The following is a 26,276-nucleotide window of genomic DNA, read 5'->3' on the forward strand; positions in this document are numbered from 1 at the left end:
GCATTCCTGCAGCACACTGTACTGTAGGTCTGCCCATGTTAACACAAGTTTCAGCACAATGACAACAAAATCTAAAGGGACATTCCCACACTTTTAGTCTCCAACAGGAGGGAACAAGTATCTGCCAGTGTTTATCAATGGTTTCAAATGGGATTTTCAGCCAGGGGGTGTCTTCAGTGTCCCTGAATGACCGCTGTCTCTGCCTCTGCCAGTAACATACAGCCCGACCTTCCTTTTACCTACACTGACTCAGCATTTGCTGCTTAATGTTAAGTGATTATGCTGCTGGTGACGCCCGGTGGGTGTGAGAGGCATTTGTCAAGGATCAGTCCAACATCCTCTTAACCACAATTTAAAAGCCTGAAATGCCTGAGGCCATAAATCCCAACTATCTGGACTCACTGATCAGACGCTAATTGATTCCTTTAATGGCTAAAAGTTAATGATGAGCATTAAGTTTTGCTCTATATGTTTGCTGTGAAGCACAAAGTCCCTTTTTATAGTGCATCCTCTGATCAATATATCTCTTTCTTGCTGCAACACATTCTTCTTTATTTTGCAGTTTAGACCCTGTTTCACTGAAAAAGTCCAAAATCAAAGAGACAAGTCTGAACTGAATGGGAGAATAAGAAATGTAATATAGGCTCATGTTTCAGCATCCCATCAGAAATGAGCAGCAGGATGATTACAGCCACTTAAACCTGACGTGGACTCATGCTGCTCCATGAAAGCACAGTATACAACATGACCCCCAGTTTACCTTACATGACCCTCTGTTGTTGCTCATAATTAGATTTGGTTCACGTCAGGAGGAGAGGGTCATTTTGAGCTAATAGCCCACATGAAGACTGAATATGTGATACAGAAAATAAGGTTAATATATGAGGGTCAGGTTACAATGACTCAGGCTGCAGTGTATGAAATGGATCTGCATTAAGGAGACTGAAGTCATCAATAGGTTTCATTTTCTGTATTGTGTGCAAGCATTGAGTTTTGAGACCTCAGTTATGAACTTCACTGCTTCAGCAACAAAGTGTGGTCCAGTGTCAGAGCTGATCTTATCTGGTATGTCGAACCTAGGGAACATCTCTTTGCACCAAAACTTTGCTGCTGACTCTGAACCACTTGTAATCCACAGTGATCCTGAAATAGCTTTTATACTTGTCTCCACTATCACCCACAGTTATTTTGTTTAACACATAGGACCCACTGGGTATGTACTTGTGTCTTCTGACGACCCTCTTGAATCAGGGCGATCCTAAATTGTAACTTACACACTTTGTTGCTCACTGCAGACAGTTTAATTGTACATTATAATGACCAAACTCTGTCCTGCCTCGATACACTGCTTCAACTGAACCACTACCTGCGGTGTATCCAACACTGCCTCCACATCTACTTTAAAAGCAACTCTTAATCTTATTACCCCGATACCGTTCACTGTATATTTCTCCCACTCCTGGACAGTTATCTCTGTTTTATTACTCCAAATCCTCTCCAGCGCTTCTCTCCACTCTGCTTTTTCAAATATCCAATTTTTCAGCTGATTCAACACATAAAACTCACATTCGACTCACACAGTTGATGGCACATTCGCACCTCTGGATGAAGTCCTCTGAATAGCGGTATCTCAGTCTCTGCTGGATTCTAACTTGCAGCTTTAGGGATGGTGGTCGGTTAGTCCACCACTTTGGTCCAGACTGAAATATGTCTACAAATGTTGGATGGATTTGATGAAACTTTGCAAAGACATTCATGGTTCCCAGATGATTGACTGACGTTGGTGGCTGATGATTGACTGACTTTGTTGGCTTTTCCTCCGCTGCCATCATGAGGTTTATGGTTTTCAGTGAAATGGGTGTAAATAAGTTCACTATATCAACTTAAAAAGTGATTGTATGCCAGTGTCTTGTCCATAGCTTGTTTCTGCTGACCCCAAGTGTTCAAGTAAAATCTGTTCTTGCAGGTTTAAGGATTTTGTACTGATGTACACAGTGGTTTCTCCAAAATGAGAAAAACAAGATTTTGTTACCCTCAAAAGCTCAATGAGCGATAATTTCCTTTGATTGAAACTATGTTAACAATTTCTATCCATTCAGGACAGTATTTATCTTTGCGAAACAGCATGCAAGACAGTAGAGGACAGCACAGAAACCACTTGTTTGTTTTGAAAAGTTGGCCAAAACCAACCGTGAGATAATGTCTAAACTCAGAGACACACTTTCTGCACACAGCTGCAACTCCTTCGCCAACGTAAACACAGCCTGACCAGACGGCAGTGACCTCTGTCCCCGCTGGTGTCTTGGTTTGGTTGAGATGCACTCGCTTATTATAACACATGCGACTCTCCCCCTATATAATTACTGAGTGTCTCCTGGCAAATAGCTGTTTAATGACATCTCAAATTTAGGTAGAAAAAAGAGAACAGAGCTCTAAACTTCTATTTTGAGATTTACATTCCACTTAATAATATTGAGGGGGGGTGGTGGACATTTTTGTGAGTAAAGTTGGTCTGACTGGAGCCAGACGCAGGGGCCAGACAGTTTTATTGCATTGTGGGATTACTAGCTGGCTGAAATGAAAGTGAATCGTCACAGCTACCAGACCCCTGATCCTCACGGCTGCTGAAGGGCCAATGCGTGACCTCTAAAGGTAACACAGCCCGGGGAGATTCTTATACAAGAACAAACACGCCGTTCAGCCAAAATAAGAATGCCTCGTGACATTTGCTCTGATATCACCACAGGAGACGCCCGAACATTCAGCTAATTAGGGAAGAAAAGAGCTGACTGAGCAGAATGATGAGAAGTTTAAATCAGGTGAGGTTTTGTTTACTTGCAATAAAACTTTTCTAATAAAACAGGTCTGATAATAAGTAATAACAACAAATGTAACACAGGAATTAGGTGTCATTTAGTAAACCTTTCTGTAACCCGGTTGTCTCTGGAGATACGTTATCTATTTTACAAGAGAGACATGACGACAGCACAGACGTACACACAATTAATTTACAACAATCCCATAAAAATAAAATAAAATAGGACCTGAGAGGCATGACAAGGAGAGGCTTGATTATTCAACACAGCAACCATGAATGCTGTCCAAATGCCTGATATGCAGCTGTGAGGGAAGTGCTCACCTTCATTACTTAAGTATAGAGAATAAATACCACGCTGTAAGAATACATTGGAAGTAAAGCTTCTGCACTGAACATAAGAAATGTGTACTTCAAGTACTAAAAGTAAAATGACTCAATGTTATTATGAGAGTCACACTATCATATGTGATCACAAAAGACATGATTATAATATATGATTATTATTATTGGATGTTATTACTAATGCATGACGTGGAAGTAGTATTTTGCTGATGTAGTTAGTGGAGATGGAGCTAATTCTAATTTACACTGTCGGGGAGTTCAAGCCATTATAATGTGACATATTGTATAAACAGATCATATTTTGTCTATGTAAAGTCTTTGTAATGTAACAAGCTGTTAGATAAATGCAGAAGAGTAAAAAGTACAATATTTCCCTCTCAAATGTAGTAGTACAAGTACCTCAAATTGTTTTTAAGTACAGCACTTGACTAAATGCACTTTTTACTGCAGCCGATATGGATATGGTTCTTCCCGTTAATACAGATAAATTACAATGATGAGTTAACGTTAACATTCAGAGATGAACGTTAGACAAGATAATGAGTGTGCAGTACTGTGGCCATAGCCAGGATTCTATATATATTGAGTATATTGTATATAGTAATGTAATTTCCTAGGTTGGTAAACACCCCAAATTCTTAGAAAAATACAGAGGACATATGTACAGCACTGAGTCTCATGCACACACATACAAAGATCACTGCAATCCAAAACAGAGAAAATGTGGACTGAGCAGGATTTTGTTTTGCCCATTGCTTCATTATTCTCATTATTTACCCTTTGTACTGCATTGTCGTCCGAGAAAAGGTTGTCTTTGAGCCTTAAAAGTTCATTTTAAAAGGTAAAATGTCATCTGCATTCTGTTTGAAGTCAGCAGTAGTTCGGTCTAAGCAGGTGGAAACTGCAGATAAATGCATCATCTGCATAGAAGTGAATCTTTGCTGACTCTTCCAATGTCGTTCATAAACACAGAAAACAGAGCAAGTACTATTATAGAACTTTGTGGAACACCTTTTGGATGCGGTTTTCAAAATAAACACTGAAACCTGACCTCTCAGGAGGAAGGCAAAGGTCAAAGGTCAGCATGTATATCCTTATTCTCATTCACACCATCACACCTTCAAGCTAATGACTTCTCTGCAACTCCACTCCTTTTCCAAGTAACCGGCCCCTCCCCCCTTCATCTGAACAGCAAGCATTAACATGTGATTGGTCAGCGGGGAGTAACCTGGGATCATTACTGCCAATAAACCCAAGTGTGCATGAAAGTACAGTCTGACAGGAGGGATAAGAGGTGGAAAAAAGTGTGATTTGTTGGAAATCCATCTGATCCCAACGCCAAGTGGAGAACAGGATGAGGGCTCAGCTGCTTTTATCTAACAACGCATAAATGAAATGAAATTTAATCAACCTTTTACTTTCAGGTCTGTTGGCAGAAACGGTGCAAACGCTCTGTTTTGCCTTCAGTTTTCGGTCTCTTCTCCTTCCTCTGAAGCCACGGGGGCAGCAGCCTCCAACTCCTGACCGTCGCAGCGTGAGTGCAGCGCTGGCCAGTGTTAAGTCTCAGTAATTAAGACTTCACGCTGTTCGACTTTAAAAGCTCCTAAATGGGCCTCCCGCAGCCACCCGTCCCTCCTTGTTTAAAGTAATTTATTCGATTTGACATGAGTTGTGCTTCACCTCATCCTCGCCTCTCCTGCAACACACGCCTGTGTTATGGTGGAACAATGGAGTTCCTCTCCTCCTTTTGTCTCTATTTGCTTTGGTCATCCCTGCTTCCCTATATGATCGTGGCCGCGTTTAATTTAGTCAAAAGGGCCTCTGTTTTAGATGAGGGCATAGATGATTAGGAAGTCAAGTGGTCAATCAGGAAACAATTATAGGAAGAGAAAACAAGTCCAAGACAAAGGGAAGGGATGTAGATAAACACTCCTCATCTACCCCTATCTCAAAGACCACTAAGGCACGAACAATAATACATGAAATACATAAAATATATGAAAAATATTTCCTTTAAATACATAAACATGATATACAGACGCAAGCTACATGAAAGGAAACCTGGAAAATGTTTCACATGGCAAAAATGTAGATGTATAAATTCTCCAAATGGAGCCATTTAACAATTTTATACCTTTCAAATGCACACCAAGAGGCATAAATGCATTCTTCCAGCGCTTTTTGTGATGTAAAACATACACATTTTTTCTTTCATGTAGCGTACCACACTAAAGGAGTTCTTCTTCAAAAAAAATCCACCAAAGATGTCGAGGGAGTCTGTGTTTAAAATGAGAAAAATGAAAAATGCTCCTAAAAAAAAGAAAAAGAAAAGAAAGAGCAGTAACAGACACAAATTAAAACATCAAAAACAGCATGGGCTAATATGATAATAAGAGCCATGAAATGAACAAGGTTTTGCTCATGATGATGTAGGCCTCCGTCTGCCGCCGCAGTAAATCAAAGCTGTAAATCAGATATGTTAAGGCCACTGATGCTGTTGTAACAAAAAAGCACGTCCTGACTGTAAACCCAAGCTGTAGTGATACATCATCCAGCCGAACAGCTGAGCGTGACAGCCTCATCTGTCCCAGTCAGGAGAGGTCTTCCCGTTAGACAAAAGACCAAAGAGGACAGCAGGAATTATAAAGGCAGCAAACACAAATCAGAACTTAACAGATGATATAAACATTATAAGACCCGGCCTCGCTGACTGATCCATAATAAGCAGAGCTTGCGGGGGCTTAATGTGAGGTGAGGTGAGGTTTTACGACCGCTCATTTGCTCCAAGGACTTGGAACTAACAACAACAGCCTCCGGTGGTGGTCCGCTGGCCACTGAGCTCTGACACAGAGGCAGGCAGCGGTCACATGACGGGCGCCGTCACATGCACAGATGCTCACAGTCGGTGGTGGCAGAGAGTGGACGGCCGGTCCGGCTGTCAGACTGCATCCACACCAGGTCCAACTGTTCACGGGAAGCATGCAGAGGGAGTGGTGGGTGTCTGGTCGCTCAGATTAGATGCCACTCGACAGGCCTTGTAGTTGCCGTAGACTGACAGACACCGGCAGGTGAGGGAAACAGAGCTTTAACACCAAAAATAACAACGGATGCAGCAGACAGACAGAGAGAAGTCCCTGAAACTGATAGATGGTGGAATTCTTGTGTCAACTTGAGGTCTCTTTTAGCCCTGAGAGCAGCAGGGCGATGTTGCTCGGTTGATCCATCACTTCGGTCCAGGCTGAATGGAAGTTTGTGTAGACATTCAAGGTCCCCAGAGGATAAAGACTACAGACTTCAGTGATCCCCAGACATCCCCAGAAGATAGATGTGAATGACTTTTGTGATCCTGTGAATTTATGTTCACAGAAAATGTCTGGGCAACTATGGGATGATTGGAGTATATGGGGCTTATTGAAATATCTTGACTCATATCTTGATCATTATCTTGACTCAACTCATCATTGACATGGCTAACCTTGTGCGACTACCTCATGTCTCAGTCACCTAACATTATCACAATAAATGTAAACAACAAACTTGGCTATTGTTAGAATTCACACATATCAAGCTAGCATGTTAGCTTGTGCAGCTAGCTCACTATAGCTTCAGCATATATCTGCCCCGCCTTGTGGACGGCTCAGGTCATGTGCAATGAGTGTACAGGCAGAGTGCACGCAGGTTGGCCACGGCCTCACTACGGGCCTGTGACAGCCACAGATTCTGGATGGTTTAAATATAACAAAAACGCTTCCGAAACCCACAAAACAGTCTAGCTTTCACCGCAGAATACAAAGTTCCTCCTGGCACCTCTCATATTTCTCCAGCATATATTAAGTTGCAGGTCCAGTCCAGCCCGTGCTTTATTTAAGTCTGCTCCATTCAATTGTGTGTTGTTGTTTCCTTTTATATACCCTACGGACATTTCCCAGGGAACACTGCATTGTTTTGCGAGGATTAAAATTCACTGAAGATTATATCTGCTCCAGCACTGCAGAACAATGCAGGGGGATGTGGGGGTCTCCCTGTCACGGCCCAGTAAGATGGCTGCCCACCCATTCTGATCAGAGTCTGTGGCATGCCATGAGCCCAATTAGAGGCTGATCCATAAGAAAAACTCTCGTATGTAAAACATGTAACTCCAACATGTGAGTGTTTTAGTCTTTGGAGGGGCCTGTTTCAGCAGTGGCAGCAGAGATGGTCAATCTGCCCGGAGGAAGAATCCTATGGATAATTTCTTACTGCCCAATCTGTATGTTTATACTTTGTCTATTAGGCCCCAGAGGAAACCACTCTATCATCCCAGTTTAATTTCATATTGTGCAATAAGATATGCTTCTCTCAGTACTTTTCTTTAAACCGTCTCTGGAAAACTTGTCTGAGTCAGCAGAGAGAACGGCAGACTCGCAGCGCTTCAGAGCAGCGAGCTTTTCCAGAGCGAGCTGGGAACCCAGCACACAGGATCGGATCTGTGAATGGCCCTCAGTGCCATCTAGAGTAACAATGTGGCTCATCGATGAAAACCTTCATTGTCTTTGCTCTCGGTCTCAGAGGAGTCACCGCACAAAGGGGGCTTTGTCACGATGCCCAACCTCTCATCTTTGTCGGAAGTACACATCCATACTGCAAACAAGTCAGATTTACTGCTTTAAGGTGATGCGCATAGGAGGGTTTATGAAAAGATCATAAATTCAGATAAGAGCTGTTTCTCTCTTTTGCTGTTGTGAGATTTTAGAAAAAAAAAAGTTAATTCTTTGCTTCCTGCATGTGGTGATAAAACAAAATGTACAGGAAGGTTTTCAGAGATCCACACTGCAGCACAAAGCGGACTGCTTGCATATGGCTGTCATACTGATGATATGCTGCATCATTTCATCATTTAAATGCTCTATTATACATCACAATGAAAGCCTACACTTGTGGCTTGTAAATCAGGAAAGGCGGAGTGAAACAGTGGCAGTCTGCAAACAGACAGACCAGAGGCCACAGGCTTTTTCCAGCCTTGTTCTAAGTGCTTTTTACTTTTCTTTATACAAACCTTGAAAGAAGAATGGAAGGTTTATTTATCTATTTGTTTTTGTTTGATGGTTTTGCACTTTGTATGTGATAAGTGGATGACTGTGACTGTTCAAAATGCTCCTTCACTTGCTCATTCATTTAGGGTGGCCTTTGTTTGGAGAAAATAAATTTAGCAAATTGAGCATTGAAAAACAAAGAAAGACAAACCAAAGTGTGGCCCAAGTCTTTATGCCATAATCTAAAAACATCTGCCGACAAAACAATCTCAGCACAAGGTCCTTGTAGTCCTTTTCACAATGTTCTGCCGCAGATGAAGTTTGAACAGTTGTCATCGTGACAGAGTTTTTAAAGGTACAGTGTGCAAGATGTGACCACCTGTCGAAGGTCGCTCCAAACCAATAAGGGGCAGCACCAGATTACCAGGGTGACTGCTAATTGCTGCTCACTGTGCTCTATGCTGTAGCTATCTCTTTCTTTAGCTACTAGTTGCTGTTAGCTAGCTAGCTCAGTTAGCCGTGCAGCTAGCAGTCCTATTAGCTGACTGGAGTCAGCTCAGGCCGAGAGCTCAGAGCACGGGGGGATTGTTGGTGTTTACAACGTGGGCAACGTAACCGGGCCAGCAGCCTCCCAGTGAACACGGCCGGATCGAGCCCGAACGCGGCCTCTGAGACAGTTTGATGACAGGTAAAACAGTGCAGAGGTGATTTACAGCGGCTCCGAGCAGGACTCTGACTCCTGGGATGATAAAGACACGTCAGGCGTGGACAGAAGAGCGGTGAGAGGGAGAGGAGTGAGACGAAGGTCGACATCACCAGCATGGAAAAGCAGCATCTAGAGCTGGAATATTTTTATATCTGATCCAGACCACCAGAGTTTTTGATTGTTGTCACATTGGGCAGACAAAATAGTTTTGGTTAGTTTAGCTTCTGTTGAGTTTGAACGAAGTGTGTTTTATGAAGCGTTAACAAGGCAGTTAAGCTGGTCTTAGTTCAGTGAAAGAGAAAACCTTGAATTTGGACGATGTTCGGTTGTACTTCTCTATTTATTATGGAAAGAATTAGTAAGAATATTTATTATTTTGTTTATATATCGGACTAAAAGGGGAAGAGCACCTGTGAAACATATCAAACTTGCATACAAATCTCAGCTGAAACTATACAGGTGAATAAAGTCCAACAGACATTCTCCTTTGACCTCTGTTTTTGGTCTCCACCAGCTCCTGAGGGAAATATCTGGCTCTTGGACATCTAAATGCTTCACTATGTTCATTGGTTAGTTGTTAACTGTGTATGTCTGCTGTTTGTTGCTGGGGATAGCGAATATTTCGAGCTTTTTTGTAGTGAAACAACGCAGATAAGAGAGGAGAGAGTGAAACAGATGGTAAGTAAAACCAAAAAAATGAGCTGAGAAATAACCCTCAACCAAATAAAATATTCACATTCTCACTATTCCCTCACACAACACTAACTGCTTCTGACTGAAACAGACCAGAGATTTCATTTTCCCCCCAGTGCTCGCCACCACTGTCTCAGCCACAGGTGGCTGCTGCCCTGAAGCCTCACACACTTCACACCGAGACGAGGGCCAGCGAGACCGCAGGCCATGTGACAACATTTTTGTTGTAACTGCTCCGCACTCTCCCACCCTCTGCAGCATTTCATTATTTCCAAACCCATGAGCTCAAACAATTTGTCTGTTCAGCTCAGCTGTGGCCTTTGATGTGAGCTCCCCGGTGCTGCGTTCGTGTTCATTAGCTAACAATCAGTGTTTTTGCAGAGGAGGAGGAGGGGGAGGAGGAGGAGGAGGAGGAGGAGGGTATGAGCACAAACTAGAAGTGGCCACCTCTGTTTTCTTCGGTCTGAATTAATAATTCATGAAAGGTAACAAAAGAAAACAACACAGGAAGAAGAAAACAGGCATTTTTACAAGAATAGTTTCTAAAGGTTAAAGTTTGATGCTGAGATCCATCCCCTCCTAAACCGCTTTGGGTGGGGTCTGAAAGAATGTTTTAAGAAAGGACCCGCTGCTGTTTTTTACGAGGCAACAAAACTTTGCTGACGGATTCATTAAGTGTGAAAAAATGCCCCTCGCAGGCATCTGCCAAAACCTTAAGACAGGAAAAAGGAGAGGTAACCCAAGCCCACCAGCACAGCGTTATTTACCCACACTGCCTGCACAAACATGCAGATGGTAGCAGTGATGGATTAGGCCGAGGTTATCCCAGTCAGGCAACACCGTGATAACAGAGTGAGTGCTTTTGGGCCGAGGCGACATGGACGCTGAAGTGATGAAAGTGAAGTCCAAGAGGGGAGATTTCTGTCCAACATGCCTCAGAGGATTAAGTATCTGGTTTCTCCTCCAGCTTTTAATCTGGACCAGAGGGGACGATTGTCACTTTGCTAAACAACGCGTATTGATAGCGTTAGCGTCACCTCCAAAGCCAGGTTAACACTGGGGATTAAACACAGGCACTTAGAGTGGGAGGGCTTGGATTAGGGATGCCATTGTAAATTCCTTTGTAAATGTTTTGAGGGCACAGTTTCAGTGTGATAAGTTCTCAATATTTAAGGGGACACCTCTTACTCCCTGAGGACTGATGGGTGACAGGAGGGAGCTGTGGGTGGTCAGCGACCGGCCCAGTTGATGCAGGTGTGACCGAAAAGCCAGCAGCCTCTCTCACTTCACTCTGTGAAGCGGTGATGAAGAGGGTGCTGAGTTTGCCGGGATGGAGAGCTGTGTGAAACGGGTCAGTTAGTTACTATCACAGGTGTGGACAGTGGAAGAGGCTGAAGGTGACAGAGACAGATGGCCACTGGCCTCAAAGACAGAAACACCTTTACCTCATGTGGAAGAGAGAAAGATCTATCTATCTATCTATCTATCTATCTATCTATCTATCTATTTGGCATATTTCTAGTTTTGCCTCCTGATTAATCATTGACTTCAATGCTTGTTTTGTCAGAGCAGCTGACCAAAGATACTCAAATTGCAGTGATATAAAGGAGATAAAAAGCAAATGCTCATATTTAAGAGGTTGGAACCACCAAACAATTGGGATTTTTTTGATAAGGCTTCAGCTGGACACCAGCCTAACAGCTGTGTTACTTAATGTCTGAGAGAATGGCAGTTAGAAGATTGGCTCCTTGTTTACCCTGCGGTGAAAGACATGAAATTTAATTAAAACAAGTTTTGAATTAACAACTACATATAGAAAAGATAAGACTTTTGATGATAGTCGAGAGAGAAATTCCCGTTTAAAACTAAAAAACAAACAAACAAAGAAAAATGGCTGACAGGTTAATACAAATATGCTAATGTTGATGTCACTTAGTTGAAGTAAAGAGCATGTGAACTAATGCTCAGGACGTATTTCATGCTAACAGCTACGTCCCAGGTGTGACTGCGACCCCTCACTGCTGCCATCCAATGAGAGCTAAATTTCTTCCAGAGCTTTCAGCCACAAGCTGTGGCAGCTGTTATCAGTGATGGTTATCACAAGACGAGGCTGGAAGCTATGGAAGAAAGTTAGGAGTCCCTCTCATCTCAGGTTCTGGAGCTTTCAGCTGAATCACACCGTCTTCCTCAGTTTGCTCAGTTTTCAGGTCATTCTTGGTTTTGGAAACAGCAGATCCAAAAACAGTCTCACCTGAAGATCCATTTAGTAGCTGTGTTTCAGTTTTTACAGCAGATCTGAGGAAGACTGTGTGAGACGCTGAAATTTAAACCCCTACACATCCGCGACGACTGGGAAGAGCTAACTAAAAATCATGACTTTTATCAAATAGGTATTTCCTGCAGGGCTACTGTACTATTTAGTGCATTGCTTTTGTAATTCTGTTCTCCCCCGTGTCTACCTGTAAAGCTCTAGATGGATATGGGCAATCTAAATACTATATTAACACAGTATTCATCCAAAAAAGCTGATGCAAGTTAAAGAACTTAATAAAGGACAATAAAAAATAAGCCCCCCTCTTTGAAAGGAGAACCCCAGGACACATTTGAGTGCAATAATGATGGTCGTTTATTGCAAACAAAGGAACAAAATACAATCTACCGCGCTCGCATCTCTGATTCCTGGGAGACATCAATCATTCAAAGAACAACATACAAAATAATTGGTCAGAAACTCTGCAGAACAAATACAAAATGCAGTGAAAACAGCATTGCCCTCTACGTTATCGTGAGACAAGAGCTCCTCCAACACTCTTAAGATAAACGAATACTCTGTGAAAATGACAGACCTCATACAAAAAAATAAGATTTTTTTTCAATAATAATAACAAAACAAAAAAACAAAAAAAACAGCCAGCATATTTACAGGACAATATTATTTTCTATGAATCTGGCTTGCCTAAATTCCCAGTGAAACTTTACTTATTACAACTGTCTCAGTAACCAACTTGTTACATGTGTCCTTTCAAAGTGTATAAGGCGTGACAATCGACCTTTTGTCTACTCTGGTGTTTTGCTCCATCAAGATGGAAGACATATTAACGGACCAGTCGGTCCTCCTCTTTAATGATATTAATATCCTTTATATTAATGCTCTCAGTCATTGTCATTTCTCAAACTTTCTGTGCATTGCTCAGCCCATCTAAGGCACCAACTCTTCAGTAGGGGAGTCCAGAACAAACTGTACATAAACATATAAATCAAACGGCTAATCCTACTCTAACCTATTAGCATTATGTACATGTATATTAACATTAGTGATGAGAAGTAATGAACCAAGTGGGGAGCGAATAACTTAATTTACATGCAATCAGTTGGTGAGCGACCAAAGCTGAACTTTACAAAAACATTCATCACTTCAGCTCACTTTGCTTTTGTCAAGCAGTCTTCTGGAGATGAAGCAGAAAAGGGATCATTTTTAGAGCGGAGACAGCAGTTTGCATGAAGCGACTTTACCAAATAAGAAACAACATGACAGCAATGAATCAGCCGTTTAAAAAAGATGTGTGCACGCAGACGCGGATGTGCTATAAATCACCGAGTCGGAGCGCTCGAGTTGCCAAGCAGGATGAGAGAGAGAAAAAAAAAATTTAATTAAAAAGCTCACGGTTTGAGGTGAGGACCGCTCTTTGAATGTGGCCTGCAGTGGCAGATGTGTGGCGGCCGGGTGCGTGTGTGCGACGATGAGAGTGAGAGCGAGATTAAAGTAGGTTATTCTCAGACATCTAAACCTTCGACCAAAGCCCTGGCATGGGAAAGTGAGGGTGGAGAAGGGTTAAAAAAAAAGAGAGAGAGAAAGAGAGAGAGAGAGAGAGAAAATGTGCACCCACAATCTATAAAACCCCATTAAAAAAGAAGCAGACCTCAAAATACAGCCAACCCCTGTCCTGATCTGACTGTAATACACATATATGGTTCCTTCTCCTAGCAACAAACACCCTGATTGACTAAACGGGGATCTTTTCCAAACGGGGTATGTTTTCCCTTTCATGTGAGGCTTTGCAGAGGCCACTTTGATCCATGTATCATTCCTGAGGAAACAAAAAAAAAAAAAGGGGAGCGCTAAGTGGAAAAGTGTAAGGTCAAATCAAGCAGTGAGAGATGAGATCACTGATGATGTCAACTCCTTTGTTTCAGCCTAAAGTCACTGGGTTTGTTGTTTGTAGGAAAAATACATATCCCTTTGGGAGCCGTTACACAGACAGCTCAAACCTAGATGGTTCTCAAACCCATTTTTTCACTCATGGATTAAATTTCTAGTTTCCATGATCACTGTATATCCTCGGAGGAGCTGCCGAGGAGCCAAACCCCAACATTATGGGCTGTTCTGTGATCAGTAGTGATGTCAGCCGCTCAGCGTTTCCAGCTCTTCTGTGAGGTATCCACTCAATCGTACTTCAAACGCAACTAAAGCTGAAGGATCACTTTATTAGTGCCATTTTTCTGAGCTCTGACCTTTTTTTTCAACAAGTATTTTGCTTATTTACCATCGTGAATCATGGCTGTGGAGTGCGGAGCGGGCGCAGTGAAACTGTTGGTGGTTCATGGAGCCGCATCATGTCAGATGATGACAGCTGTGATAGTCACATCTGGTATTTATAACACATTGCTTTGATCCGCCGTTTAAAATAAAAACTGTAATGACCAATTGGTGTTAGTCACACAGACAGGAATCAGAGGATACAGAGAAGGGAAAATGGAAAATACTGCGATGCAGCCTGTTATCATGGCTAAGTGGAGAAGGCCAAGGCCCGGTTGGCTTCCTTTGATGTGTACTGACAACTGTAATAACAGAGTTGTGCTTTTTCACTGCAAGAAAGTGACTGGATTCACACATTTCAGTAATGATGACGTTGCATTTGGTTGAAGTTGTAATCCTTAAGATTTTCAATGATAGCATCTATGATCAGCCGTTTTTCTGTAATCACCATTTCATCTACATTCAGTAATCAACTGTATATCTACACTGCTGGCGGCAGAATCTGCCTTTTCGACACAAGATTCAGATTTGCTGCCTAAACACGAAGGATTCAGAGGAAATGATGCATGAAGTCCAGCACATCTTTATCTTGATTATCAGCCTCCTTGTTTACTGTTGGCATTCTTTTCCTCTGTGTCAGAGCTGTTCATTTACTGCTAATGCAAACTGAACATTTCCTGCTGCCGCTGTTTCACATTAAAAGCACTGACCTGCTGAGACATGGGGAGGCTTTTATTGTGAAGCCACACAGGAAATGTAAAGCATTTGTCACTGCGGTTAGCACAGCCCACGATCGTTCATAAAAACGACTATAAAAAATTATGTCTGCAAAACAAGACCGGTATTCATTTTTGGTATTCTTCTGTCAGAGGATCATTTTTAGCTTTACAGCTCGCTCTGTTGGCTATGTGTGAATGTGTGTTTGTGTGTTCATTCCAACTGGCTAAAAGGGGGCGTGACAATGGAAGAGACCACTACGAGCTACGAGCCACTTTGAGGGGCAGCCACAACGAGCTGCAGGTGACAGGCTGCACACCTCCAGCTCCTCAGCAACGTTCTGGTGCCCTGCTGCTGTGGGAAAACCTGCTCACACCGTGTGCAGCGTGAAATCAGATCACGGTTATTATTGACTGACGTCTTCATTAGTCAGTTTGTTCGGCTGCGCTGTAAACAGAGGCACCAGTTGCTCCTCTTGTATTTCTGACAAAGTAGCCGTATTAAAGCACACTTGCTGTTATCACTGTAACCACAGGTGTCACCTGATCAACCAGGACTGAAATCATAAGGACACCACTTAACAGAGATATCTGTAAAATAAATAAGCTGAGCTGAAGCTAAAAGTAAGAGCACTTCCACAGGGAGTGAGTCTTTAGCCCGGCTGGCATCTTCACTGAAAGGTGACAGCCTCATGAATAATTTACAGAAGATACTCAAAGTTTGCAAAAGCCACAAAAGAGCTTAACCAGAGTTTTTCCAAGGGACAGCTTTTTCTGTAACACACGAGCTTCAGTCAGTTTGCTTCTCCCTCAGTATAATGCCTGTGTAGTTCTCCCTTTTAATCGCGTGACTGACCAGTTTTCCCTTTAAAGTGATGATACATTTTGCTCTTCAAAAAATCATGCAATACAGTTTTGCTTTAAATACCGACTGCAGCCTTGATAAACATTTCACGTGTATGGAAACGTGGCAAGCAATCGAGAGATCATTTTCAAATTGCCACAGAAGTTGCGAGGTTTTATGGGAGCAGAGCTCAGTCAGTCAGGGATATAAATACTTTACTAACAAGGGTCTGAACACCTGACCTGTGACCTGCGTGTAAGACAGGTGCAAACACAAACAAGCACAATACAAAACCTCATTCACATCAGATGAAACGCCGCTGTATGCCAAAGCCTATTAAGCCTACACAGATAATATCACTGAGGCGTTCCAGCTTATTTGTAGCTCCGTGAGATGCTACAAAAAGTGTAATACAGCCCACATACACGTCCTTAAGGTTAAGTGGTTACAATCAAGGCAAGAGCAGTATTATTCAAAGAGCTCACTGTGAAACTGGGCTGAGAAACTGTATTCATCCTTTAACTGAAATGACACAACCTTTAATGATATTTATATCTGTCACTTGTTAAATTATTCTCAGTCAGTCATTTGTCCGTTTTTTTTTTCCTTGGCTCCTTTCCTCAAACATACCACTCCCTGCGTGAGATCACAGACCCGTCCATGTGGGACACATAGTCGCTGTCTGTACCATTGTCATAGCAGTCCTCCGGGAGGTAGGGGGAGCCGTTGTTCACTATGGGGCTGTGCACGGGAGGCCCGCAGGGGTGCATGTTTTGGGTGTTGTAGTGATCTGGGTAGTAATTTCCCTCTTTGAGGCCCCTGTGGACATCCCCCCTGTCGGCCCAGTCATCTCTATCCTTGCGTTCGGGGGTGTAGTCGGGGTAAATGATGTCTCCCCCGAGTTTGGGTTTCAGATCCTGGCTGCCTTTGCTCGTCTTGTCCCCGTAGACCTCCTGCAGCTCATGCGGCTGCAGCACGTCCAGCTGGGACTCCTTCTGCATGTCAGAGGGTCCCAGGTACTGTTTGGTGTAGTAGTCTCCTCTGAAGGTCCGGCGCTGTCGCATGAAGCAGGCCCCACCAAGGATCAGCAAGAGAATCAGGAACAGGACTCCACCCACAGCGCCGCCAACTATAGTACCCAGGCTGCTGTCAGGTAGGGAGGCCAGCGTTGGCGAGGTGAACAGGTAGCTCCGCTGGTCCACAGCAGTGCCGGTTCCAGAGGTGTCGTGGAGGAGAGATGCAGTGGTGCTGGGAGCGGCCGTGGTGGGGGGAGGATCTGCAAAGTGAACATGTGATGAAAAGATTTAAACAGAGAGGAAGGGCAGCAGATGGAGTGAGGAGTCATAAAAATAAAGAGGAGAAAGACTGCACTTTATGTCCTGTAACGACCAACGAAGCAAGTGTGAATGGTTTTTAGATTAATTCATAACAACACTGCGTAGTGTTGGAGCAGAGACGTGCCTCTCCTGAGACTAAAGAGTCTGTTGAAAGCTGTGCTATAGAGCAAAAAGGGGGAATGAGAGGGGCAGAAAGAGGTTAAGTGCTAAATGTCGTTGTGCGTGTGCATGAGAGAAAGACAGAGAGGGAACGGAGCACAGAGGACATGCACTCACGAGCATCTGCGTGAGCGTGATTGGCTCTCCCCCTTTCCTTCTAAACCCTGCTGTGGGGAAGTCATGTGAGAAGATGAAACACTGTGTGATCGATGTGAGGTTCCTGCATCTGATTTGTCCTCCAGTGGCCGGCGTTTGTGATAGCAGCCAGAGTCGGAGAAAAAAAAAAGGGCTGTGTGGAGCTCAAGGTCAGGATAAGTGTCTCCATTTTGACCTCCAGCCTCTGGGGCTAAGAGCAGCCTGATACCACCAGTCGATCTCTGCACAGGCACATCAAAGGCCTGACGGAGCAATATGACTCGCACTAATAGAGGTCTGCATCTCCAGGAGGTTTTTAGGCAAGAGTTATCAAAACCGGATTCCCTGTAGAGCTATAATGATTTCTACAATTTGTGGAACTGAGTAAGAATCTAATTACCTGCAATTACACCCCATGTGTGAGCCCAAAGGACCGGGGGTAAAGTAAAAGCATGAGGATAATAAAGACAGATCAAGGTCAGTGAACTGATATACTGGCACTCGTCTCCTTCATCAGTCATCAATCCCACCCTGCAGCGCTACATTTTAACCTCATGTAGGTTACGAGCATCTGCAGCGATGTAGCTGATCATCTGGGTGACGAGCAGCCAAAAACCACAAGGCTGCACAGACAACTGGGAATATGAAACAGCTACACCAAGCAGCCCTGGAGGGGGAGGGAATATAGCTGAGCTCAACCTGGCCATCTCCACAGGGGAGGGAAGTGAGAGGCCGCATGCCCAAGTCTTAATATTTGACAAGAGAAGCAAGATAATTGCCCAGTGCAAGTCCGTCCTGGACAGGATGTCAGCTGTGCTTTCGTTTGGAGCGGGACTCCAAACCAGGCCTGTACACAGATGGAGTCTGACAGCCTTTTTTGGAGCTTCTCCAGCACTTTCCTCTTGACAGTGAGAAACCAAAAGGACTGTGTGTGTGTTAGCGGAGTACGTGTCCAAAAGCAGCAGTTGCTTTGTTTGGAAAAGGATTAAAAGGAGCAGAGGAGAAGTGAAAATAAAAAGAAATGCAGAGTTCTCAGGATCCACGCCCTGACTTTACAATGATGAACTCCAGTAATAAACCACGGAGAGACAGAGGAAGCAGATGGGAGTCGTTCAGTATCCTCTGACTTTTCTGACTGAGATTTAAGTCAATGAATCAAAAGCGTTTAACAAATCCAAATGTAGGGAAACCCCTTTCGATGATTCAGGGAAGTCCCCTCTCTGGCTATTAGATTTCATCTGTGAAGTTTTGAGTTAAACTAAATAACCTGATCATGTTTCATACACAACAGCTTTAAGAGCACAATATACTGTTGAATAACAAACTTTAGGGAGTACACACACATACTTCTGTGTACAGCAAATCTGTGAACACAATTCATTATGTCCCGCTGTGAAACCTGACCTTAAACAAAACAAAGGAAAAGGTTACATGGGTGCACACTTTGCTGAACCAGCAGGGGTAAACGCTCTCTTCCTTATCTGAGAAATCTAATGTTGCCAAAACCACAACAGTGGAAATGTTTGGTACTGATACTCTTTATCTGCACTCCGTGCTCCTCTGTTGCCAGGAATGTGTGAAAGTGGATCTGGGCTGGGACAAATATATGGAGGCTAAGCTCTGTTAGAAGTGTTGAACTGAGGGCTGATCGCTCTGAGAGAAGAATCTTAGAGCAGAGAGGCATGAGGAATGTCAAAAGGCACAAAAGGTTTCCTCTTTTAACCTCAGATGTTAACTTGTTTAAGGAAGCAGATGGCTGATAAAACATCCAATAGCACTTCAAGAAATTGGGAGAAAAAGTCAAAACGTACCTTGTACCCAGAGGTTTACATCTTGACTGCGGAGACCGATGTCGTTCATCACTTCACAGCGGTACACTCCAGAGTCATTGCGCTCCAACGGGCGAGTGAAAGCAAAGCTATTGTTCGAGATCTCAACGCCCTCGGGCATCAATCCATCCAACCTGTGCGAAAATGAAACATTACAGAAATCTCACCGTGCGCATTACATCATACACAGACCTGCATGCAAAGACTCAAAGTTCATGTTATTTTATCACCATATGTTTCAGAGACATAAGTATAATTGAAAAACCTCTACATGACTTGCAATGACGTCACAGTCCTGCTGGTTGCATTGACTGGTAGGCCTGCTGTAACTATTATACAATCACATGACTGCAGTAATTTAAGCTGACTGCACCTCCATCAGTCGAGGGGAAAAGCTTTTCTGAACACAAGGTTTCAATGTCAGGGCGAAAGAAAAAAAAGAAAGAAGAAAAGAAGAAAATAAAGAGCTTGGCTGTCTAGACTTTACTGGTACTGTCAGCTCAAATGAGACCGTATTTCTTGTTTTCAAAGCAAGATGATGACAAAGAGCTGCCAATAGGCCAGTGTTGTTCTGATGCATGAATCATTTGGAATCTTTTATTTATAGCAGGGAGTCCCGATGGGTGCAGCAGGCCATTCCACAGCTCTAGTGTCCGGCCTCCACAGCCAATTTATAGACTGAGGCTTCTTCACTTTGCTGCTTAATATAATTTTGTTTAAACCTGGTTTGGAGTTATGCAACTGGACTGAGCAGCAGGCATGTGGTATTTACTAAAATATCAGCTACTCAACAAACATGTTCACTACAACAAACTTCAAAATTATCACTTATTGAAGCAACAGGCTACGTTCTGTCAAAATGTGCTGTTGCAGCCACCAAAGTGCTGATTGAGTGAGATTTTACCTGAGCACGTTCTGAACTATTAGCTTGTCCAGACTAAAAAGAACAAACAGTGGAGTCTGGCTTCCATTATTTACATTCTACAATGGCTTTTTCAGTGTTTCAGATCGTGTTATGTAACTTCACATTAGCGGCTGACAACCCGAAGATAAAGAGCAAAAGTTTTCCCAAAGTTTACGAGTTCTGAATGTACCTTTTAACAACTGACTGCACTCTGACACCACTGAGGTCTGCAGAGGAAATAACAGTTGTGTCCCCTGAAATTGGGGCAGAGAGGGATGACATATTGGACAGAATGTCGCAGGTTGTTTTGAGATATTGTGGCCTAAAAGGTGGACTTTCGGACTGCAACACCAAGCATCATCTCAATGACCCCCAAAGTCCCGATTGAGAAACAGGGAAGAGTGCCACAAGCAAAACTTCAGCCAAGAAACACCTTAATCATGATCGTGTTTCATCAGGACTGCTTGTTGAATGGCTTTGGAAATCCCAAAAGCATTAAACTGTGTCCGACAATTTCTCCAACTTTCCGAAACCAACAATCTGACATTCACACCCACTTCACGCTTTGATTGGCCAGCTGTAACGGGCTAAGTAAACAGGGTTTGGACACCTCTCCAAGCTTTCTTTTTTCATTCTTCACACAACTATTTCTTATGATGTCTTTTCACTCCTCTTTGAGCGTGGCTGAACAGCTAAACCCTTTTGCCATCTGACGTGGTCGGAAGTAGTCATTTTTGAGCATACCCTGACCCTTAGAGGAATATAATTATCGACTGAAACCTTGGAAAATGTGTGACCATCTATTTCCGATGAGAAGTTTGGACTTCTCTCCTTCACTTCTATACAGTGAGGTTTTTTTTTGGAGCCTGCACGGAGCCACCATGAGAGAATCTGCATCTTAATGCACTTCTGCATTTGTTTCGGCATTAAGCCATAGGGGTTCTTCTTACTCTCACTGGAGCGACATTCTTTCCACCTATCCTCACCTGTCGGGTAAAAATCAACCAAAATCTATCAGCTATCACATCAATCAATCAGATTTGATCAGATAGTTTTTCCACAGGAAGGCAGCTTTTGTGGATACTGACCTGATCCATGCAAAGTGATGGGCGGGTGGGTTGGCTTTGGCACCACAGGTGAACTTCACATTTTCTTGACCCACATGCCAATTTTTGTCAATTCCTATTATCGATACAATTGGTGCAACTGTAAAACAAAACATAGGTTATTATGTTAAAAATGTGCATCATTTACAAAGAACAAATCATTTATGAAGCATTTTTTATTAAGGCTGCATTATTCTTTTAACACCTAAGGTTGGTTCTGCTGACCAAAACGTATTTTATTTTCATTTCAAGGGGTAAAAGACTAGGACTCAATAATCAGTCATTGCGATCCCAGCAGCCTGACAACAAATGAGCTTTTCCAGGAACAAAGTGTGCATTATAAGCACAGTAGTGAGCGATGACAAAAACAAAGGCTGTGCAGGAGTGTAGCAGGGTACAGCATCTGCTGGTGAATGAGAGCCAAGAAAACAAACAAATGACCCTGGGTTGGTGGAAAGTTAGAAATGACAGACTCACACAGACAGTAGATGTACTGCAGCTAATAATAAACTCCACTGCCTCATCATGACAAAGAAAAAACAAAGGGAGGCAGGAGGATGCCTAAATGAAGCCCAGCACATGCCACTGTAATAAAACATTGCAAACACTGACTTGGATATCCAATTCTTCATTTTGATTTCTCTGGTGGACAAATGCGGAACTCATTACAGCACACAGGAAGATGCCTCGGCTCGCCGTGTCCACTGACCCTTTTTGCGCAGCTCAACGCTGAAATTGTGCTTCTTTTGCACTTAAAATCCCTTGCCTCTGCATTTGACATGATTTATTGAGCTGGAAAGCCTCTTTCTTCCTGTATTAACCTTGGGTTTTCCACATCTCCATCCACTGCCCCCTGCAGCCGCCTGCTACTTGTGTTGGTGCTGAGGCCTGATCAATATTTCATAAAATACCTTCATTAGCCTGCACTCATACAGTCCAAACACAGGCTAACCCTTAGTACCCTTAGTTCTCGCCAAGGAAGTACGCATTAATGATTACAGCACTAAGATGACTCTTAAATGGCCCCTTTACGGCTGAGGAAGGAAAGGTTGCGAGCAGGCTATTTATAAATCAAGCCATCAGTGTGGGTAAACATCAATAAGATATAGTACTGTGCCTGCACAATTAGAGCTATAATAATCATTACTCTGCTACATGCAATGACCAAGATTATCCACCTTTTACATCCTTTTGACAAAAGTGGACATTCAAAACTAAATTAAAACGTGACGACAATGAATAAAATTTCAATAAACTGCATAACTTTAAAGAATAAATTGAGCAGCCACAATACTAAACTCAACCCAAGGCGGCGATGATCAGAGGCAAATTAGTGAAGCTGCTGAAAGATGGTGACAGGATGATGCCACAAACCCGTTCAGAGTAACTTTTTGAGGTGGAACTTAAGGCTGCAGATATTCTATATTTCTGTTAGCAAACATTACTGAAACAGGGGTAAATAGTACATTTGATGGGGACCGCAGATTTAGTGAGCTAGTGAGTATTTACTGCAGCAGGACAGCATATGTGGGACTGACTCAAAGTAAACTACAGCGCCCATGTTCATTGTCACCCAGTGTAATGATGTGGCTCACGGATGTGTTTTTAGGCAATCTGTGTGCAAAACACACACACACACACATCTTTCTTGCCCAGGAGTCCAAAAACTGCAACTGTAATTACTGTCTCCAAAGGATTTGCTGCATTGTTACGTGCTCCTTTCATTATTTCCATTTCATTACATTGGGGAAAGTATTTTTTTAGCTACATATATCTGAAGACAAACTGAATCTGAAACCGAACGAATATCTGAAAAACAGTCAATAGAAGACGCGGCACAGAAATTAAAGAGGTCTTAAAACTCAGCACTTACACTGAACATTTAGTATGTAAGGTATGCGAAACTCTGTTTGCAGGGCTGGATGGCGCACAACACAAGTAAGCGTCTTCCCCTGGGCGTAGCTCTGCGGTTGCCACATGTAGCGCACATGTGTGGTGCTGGTGCCATTGGGCTCATCCTGACTTTGCTTCTCGCTTCGTCCATACAGCTCCGTCTCCCAGAAAACCTCAGCAGCAGGACGGCCACGCTCCGCTATGCAGGTGGCCACCAGAGACTCGTTCCCACCATCCAGCAGAGCTGTAGGGCCAGCGGATACATAGACCTTTGGCTCCACTGTGTTAAAAAAGAAGAGGAGAGGCAGAGAGCATGGAGAAAAGATTACAAAATGAATACTGATCTTTCTGTGTATGTACATGAATAAATAATGTCCATCATATAGTGTATAGACAGAAGGAAGTGGCTTTAGTACACTGAGTATACAGAGAGAGCAGATTGACTTCTTCCATTCCACATATTATATGCATTAAAAATTGATGAACCATGCTATTCAATCATATGAAGGCATTTCAGTGGAGACACAGCTGTCTTTATTGTTGTGTGTCAAACATAGTATGGTGTGCTTGAGGAAGGGTGATTTACTGGTCCCACTGTATGGCTGCAGCAAAGCATATCAATGCCTGAAGTATGAATATGAGGGTGGGGAAAAACCCTTGAAATTGCAGAATCAGGGGCTGCTGACAGTAATGACTGTGGTGTGTTTGTATTTGACTGTGTTGTACTGGAAGATAAGGAGCTAAGTTACTGTGCACTTCTCAGCACTGTAGAGCTGGAGTAATGTTATACCAGCTCCTGGAGAATAACTGGAGGTTTAGACGTAACGAGGATTTTCAGATCCGAGAGGCAAAACAGATCCATGCAAGAGGGATGTGACCTGAATAACACAACCCTCTACCTGTTGGACAAACAGTTTATCTTATGCTGCACTGGCCTAAAAACACATATGGGGCCCTGTTTAATAATCACAATCTGTCAGAAATGACACATGGGAAAATTCAGCGAGACAAGAGACAAAACAGGACAGTCCAAATAAAAGAGACACTCTGCTGAGGGAGGTGAGAACACAATGGAGGGGAGGTGAAGTAAACTGGCTACACGGGTTATACAAGTTAACATTTCCTTTTTCCATTGCTAGAATTTCTCTCCTTCGTCCATTTCTTCTTCGTCTTGCAGAGTACCACCTCCTCCGTCTCCGTCCCTCTTAAAACAACACTAACAGCTGCTCCACTTACTGCGATGGCAATGGTGACAGTTTTAAAGGCGGCACGTGGGGGCACATATCAGCCTAATCCACGAGACAAGGCCATCACCTTTAAGACATCTGCCACCCTTCTCCTTCCCGAAGCCGAGCAGGAGGTCCAACAACACATTTAAATAACTCTTGGCACCCCCCACCCCCTTGTCCGAAAATAAAACCTGGCGTCTCCTGTACCCAGAGCAGGGGCGGGGATCCACCTCACATTCTTCACTCTGCCTCTCTTTACATGCCTCTGACTATAAACAGTAGCCACTCTATGTTAAGAGGCGAGCTGGCTGAAGCTTCACAATAACTAAATCAGAGAGACGTGTTAATTTGGAGTTGCTGTCAGGAAGGGAGGGGAACGCTTTGGCTGAGTGGAAATGCTTTAGGGGAAAGGGTAACGATTTCCCTTCAGCAAAACTGGCTTCATTTGCCCTTTCCCACCCACATACACACTGATCCACATATGCACACCAAACACTGACGTCACAATGGGAACCCATAGAAAGAGGTAGGATGATCTATAGCCAGTACTTCTGTTTCAGATTTTGGATGCTGTGATGCAAACAGTTAGAGCTAAGATGAAGATTAAATGCTGTCAAGCACCAAAAGCAGGTTTGTGAAGCAAAACAACCACAATTCACTGTGCAAATGAAGCCACACATGGCAAGCAATAAGATCAATGAAATTATCTGCAAGTCAGCTGTGAGCTAACGTGGGCCTCATTAGCGGATAGTTAACAGAGCAAGAAAAGATGTAGGACATATAGCAATGTGTAGGAAAGTTTAGCTTTATGAGCCCTAAACTGGGGAAAATCCAGCAGCATGTGAATAGATTGAAAGGAGAAATGAAACATTTTTCACCACAGAAAAACTATGACACTGGTTTTTGGCTTCAATGAGTAAGCAACTTTAGGCATCTCTCTGTGGGGGTGACTTCTCAATCTCATGACTCAGCAAAAAACCGCTGCATTATTGACCACATAGATGAACAGACGGCTTTAAACATAAAAGAATGCAGTTCATGGCTGGAGGACGAAGCTCAAATATGAAGTTCAGCTTACAAAGTTAAAAAGAAATCTGCTGCAGTATCAGTAAAATCTGCCGTGCCAACTTAACGTGTGTGAATGTTTTGTTTTTAAGCACGGCAATTACTGTTCATTAAATTTCCTATTCACCTGTCAGCACTTTCAAACAAAGGGTCATTCTAATTCATTCACTTCATGTGTCATATTTTCCTCCCCTGCTTCCTTCCTGTTGCTTACTGGTGGAGACTTTTGGCTCACATACTGTAGCGCAGTTCCCGTTGAACTGTTCCTGAAATGCTTCGGCATTTTCAGTGACAAGTTCCAGACATAAGGATGAAGAAAGAAAGGGAGAAAGTTTTGGGCCAAAACAAATATTGTGTGCTGAGTGTCTCATGATACTGACTAAAAACAAGACGAGGTCTGTGTCAAGAGTGTAAGGTTTGAAATTAAGTCAGTGTCCACTGCACCTGTTAATCATCAGCGTGCCGTGACTTAGGTCTATTATTTATGGGTTTGAGCCTTTTTTAGTTAATTTGATAGGAATGGAAATGAGGTCAAGTGCTCTCTCATAAACCTCAAAGTATAAACATAAACCAGGGCTGGGAATTTTGAGCTGTAAGTAAGAAAAGGCATGTGTAAGTTGAAACAAATACAACAAGCACTGCAAAAACTCGGGTTCAACACAGGTATATTGTCTACATATACAGCAAAACAGCCTCGTGAAACAAGTACAAGTCAACCTGAAATGAGGCACAGATGAAGAGGCTACGCTTCATCGCTGCCTTGGGAAGTTGAATCTGCTGACTTTAGGTCTTGTAATTGTGTTGTGCCCTCTCGAAGAAAAATACCCTATGGGATAACCTCATTCCAATACGACATGCATCAAATTGCGAAGAACATACGTCTCCTCCATAATTACACCATAATTACATCTGAATTGTAAAGTAGGCCTAAGCATGTATTTGTATATGGGT

The 26,276-nt window shown here is 43.0% G+C and overlaps 1 protein-coding gene across 2 annotated transcripts in view; it reads right to left on the reverse strand.

The window, feature by feature from the left end:
• Positions 1 to 12,179: 12,179 nt before the first annotated feature.
• nectin3a (nectin cell adhesion molecule 3a) overlaps positions 12,180 to 26,276 on the reverse strand; it is a 32,117-nt gene continuing 18,020 nt past the window's right edge. For both annotated transcript variants that reach the window (XM_076735063.1, XM_076735064.1), the window contains exons 3-6: positions 23,012 to 23,311; positions 21,121 to 21,238; positions 19,111 to 19,262; positions 12,180 to 16,944 (exon numbers count right to left, since the gene is read on the reverse strand). In XM_076735063.1, coding sequence (XP_076591178.1) covers positions 16,289 to 16,944; positions 19,111 to 19,262; positions 21,121 to 21,238; positions 23,012 to 23,311 — 1,226 coding nt within the window. In that variant the 3' untranslated portion in view covers positions 12,180 to 16,288. The remainder of the gene's footprint in view (positions 16,945 to 19,110; positions 19,263 to 21,120; positions 21,239 to 23,011; positions 23,312 to 26,276) is intronic.

This window comes from Chaetodon auriga, chromosome 7, assembly GCF_051107435.1.
Source record: "Chaetodon auriga isolate fChaAug3 chromosome 7, fChaAug3.hap1, whole genome shotgun sequence".
Classification (NCBI taxonomy): domain Eukaryota; kingdom Metazoa; phylum Chordata; class Actinopteri; order Chaetodontiformes; family Chaetodontidae; genus Chaetodon; species Chaetodon auriga.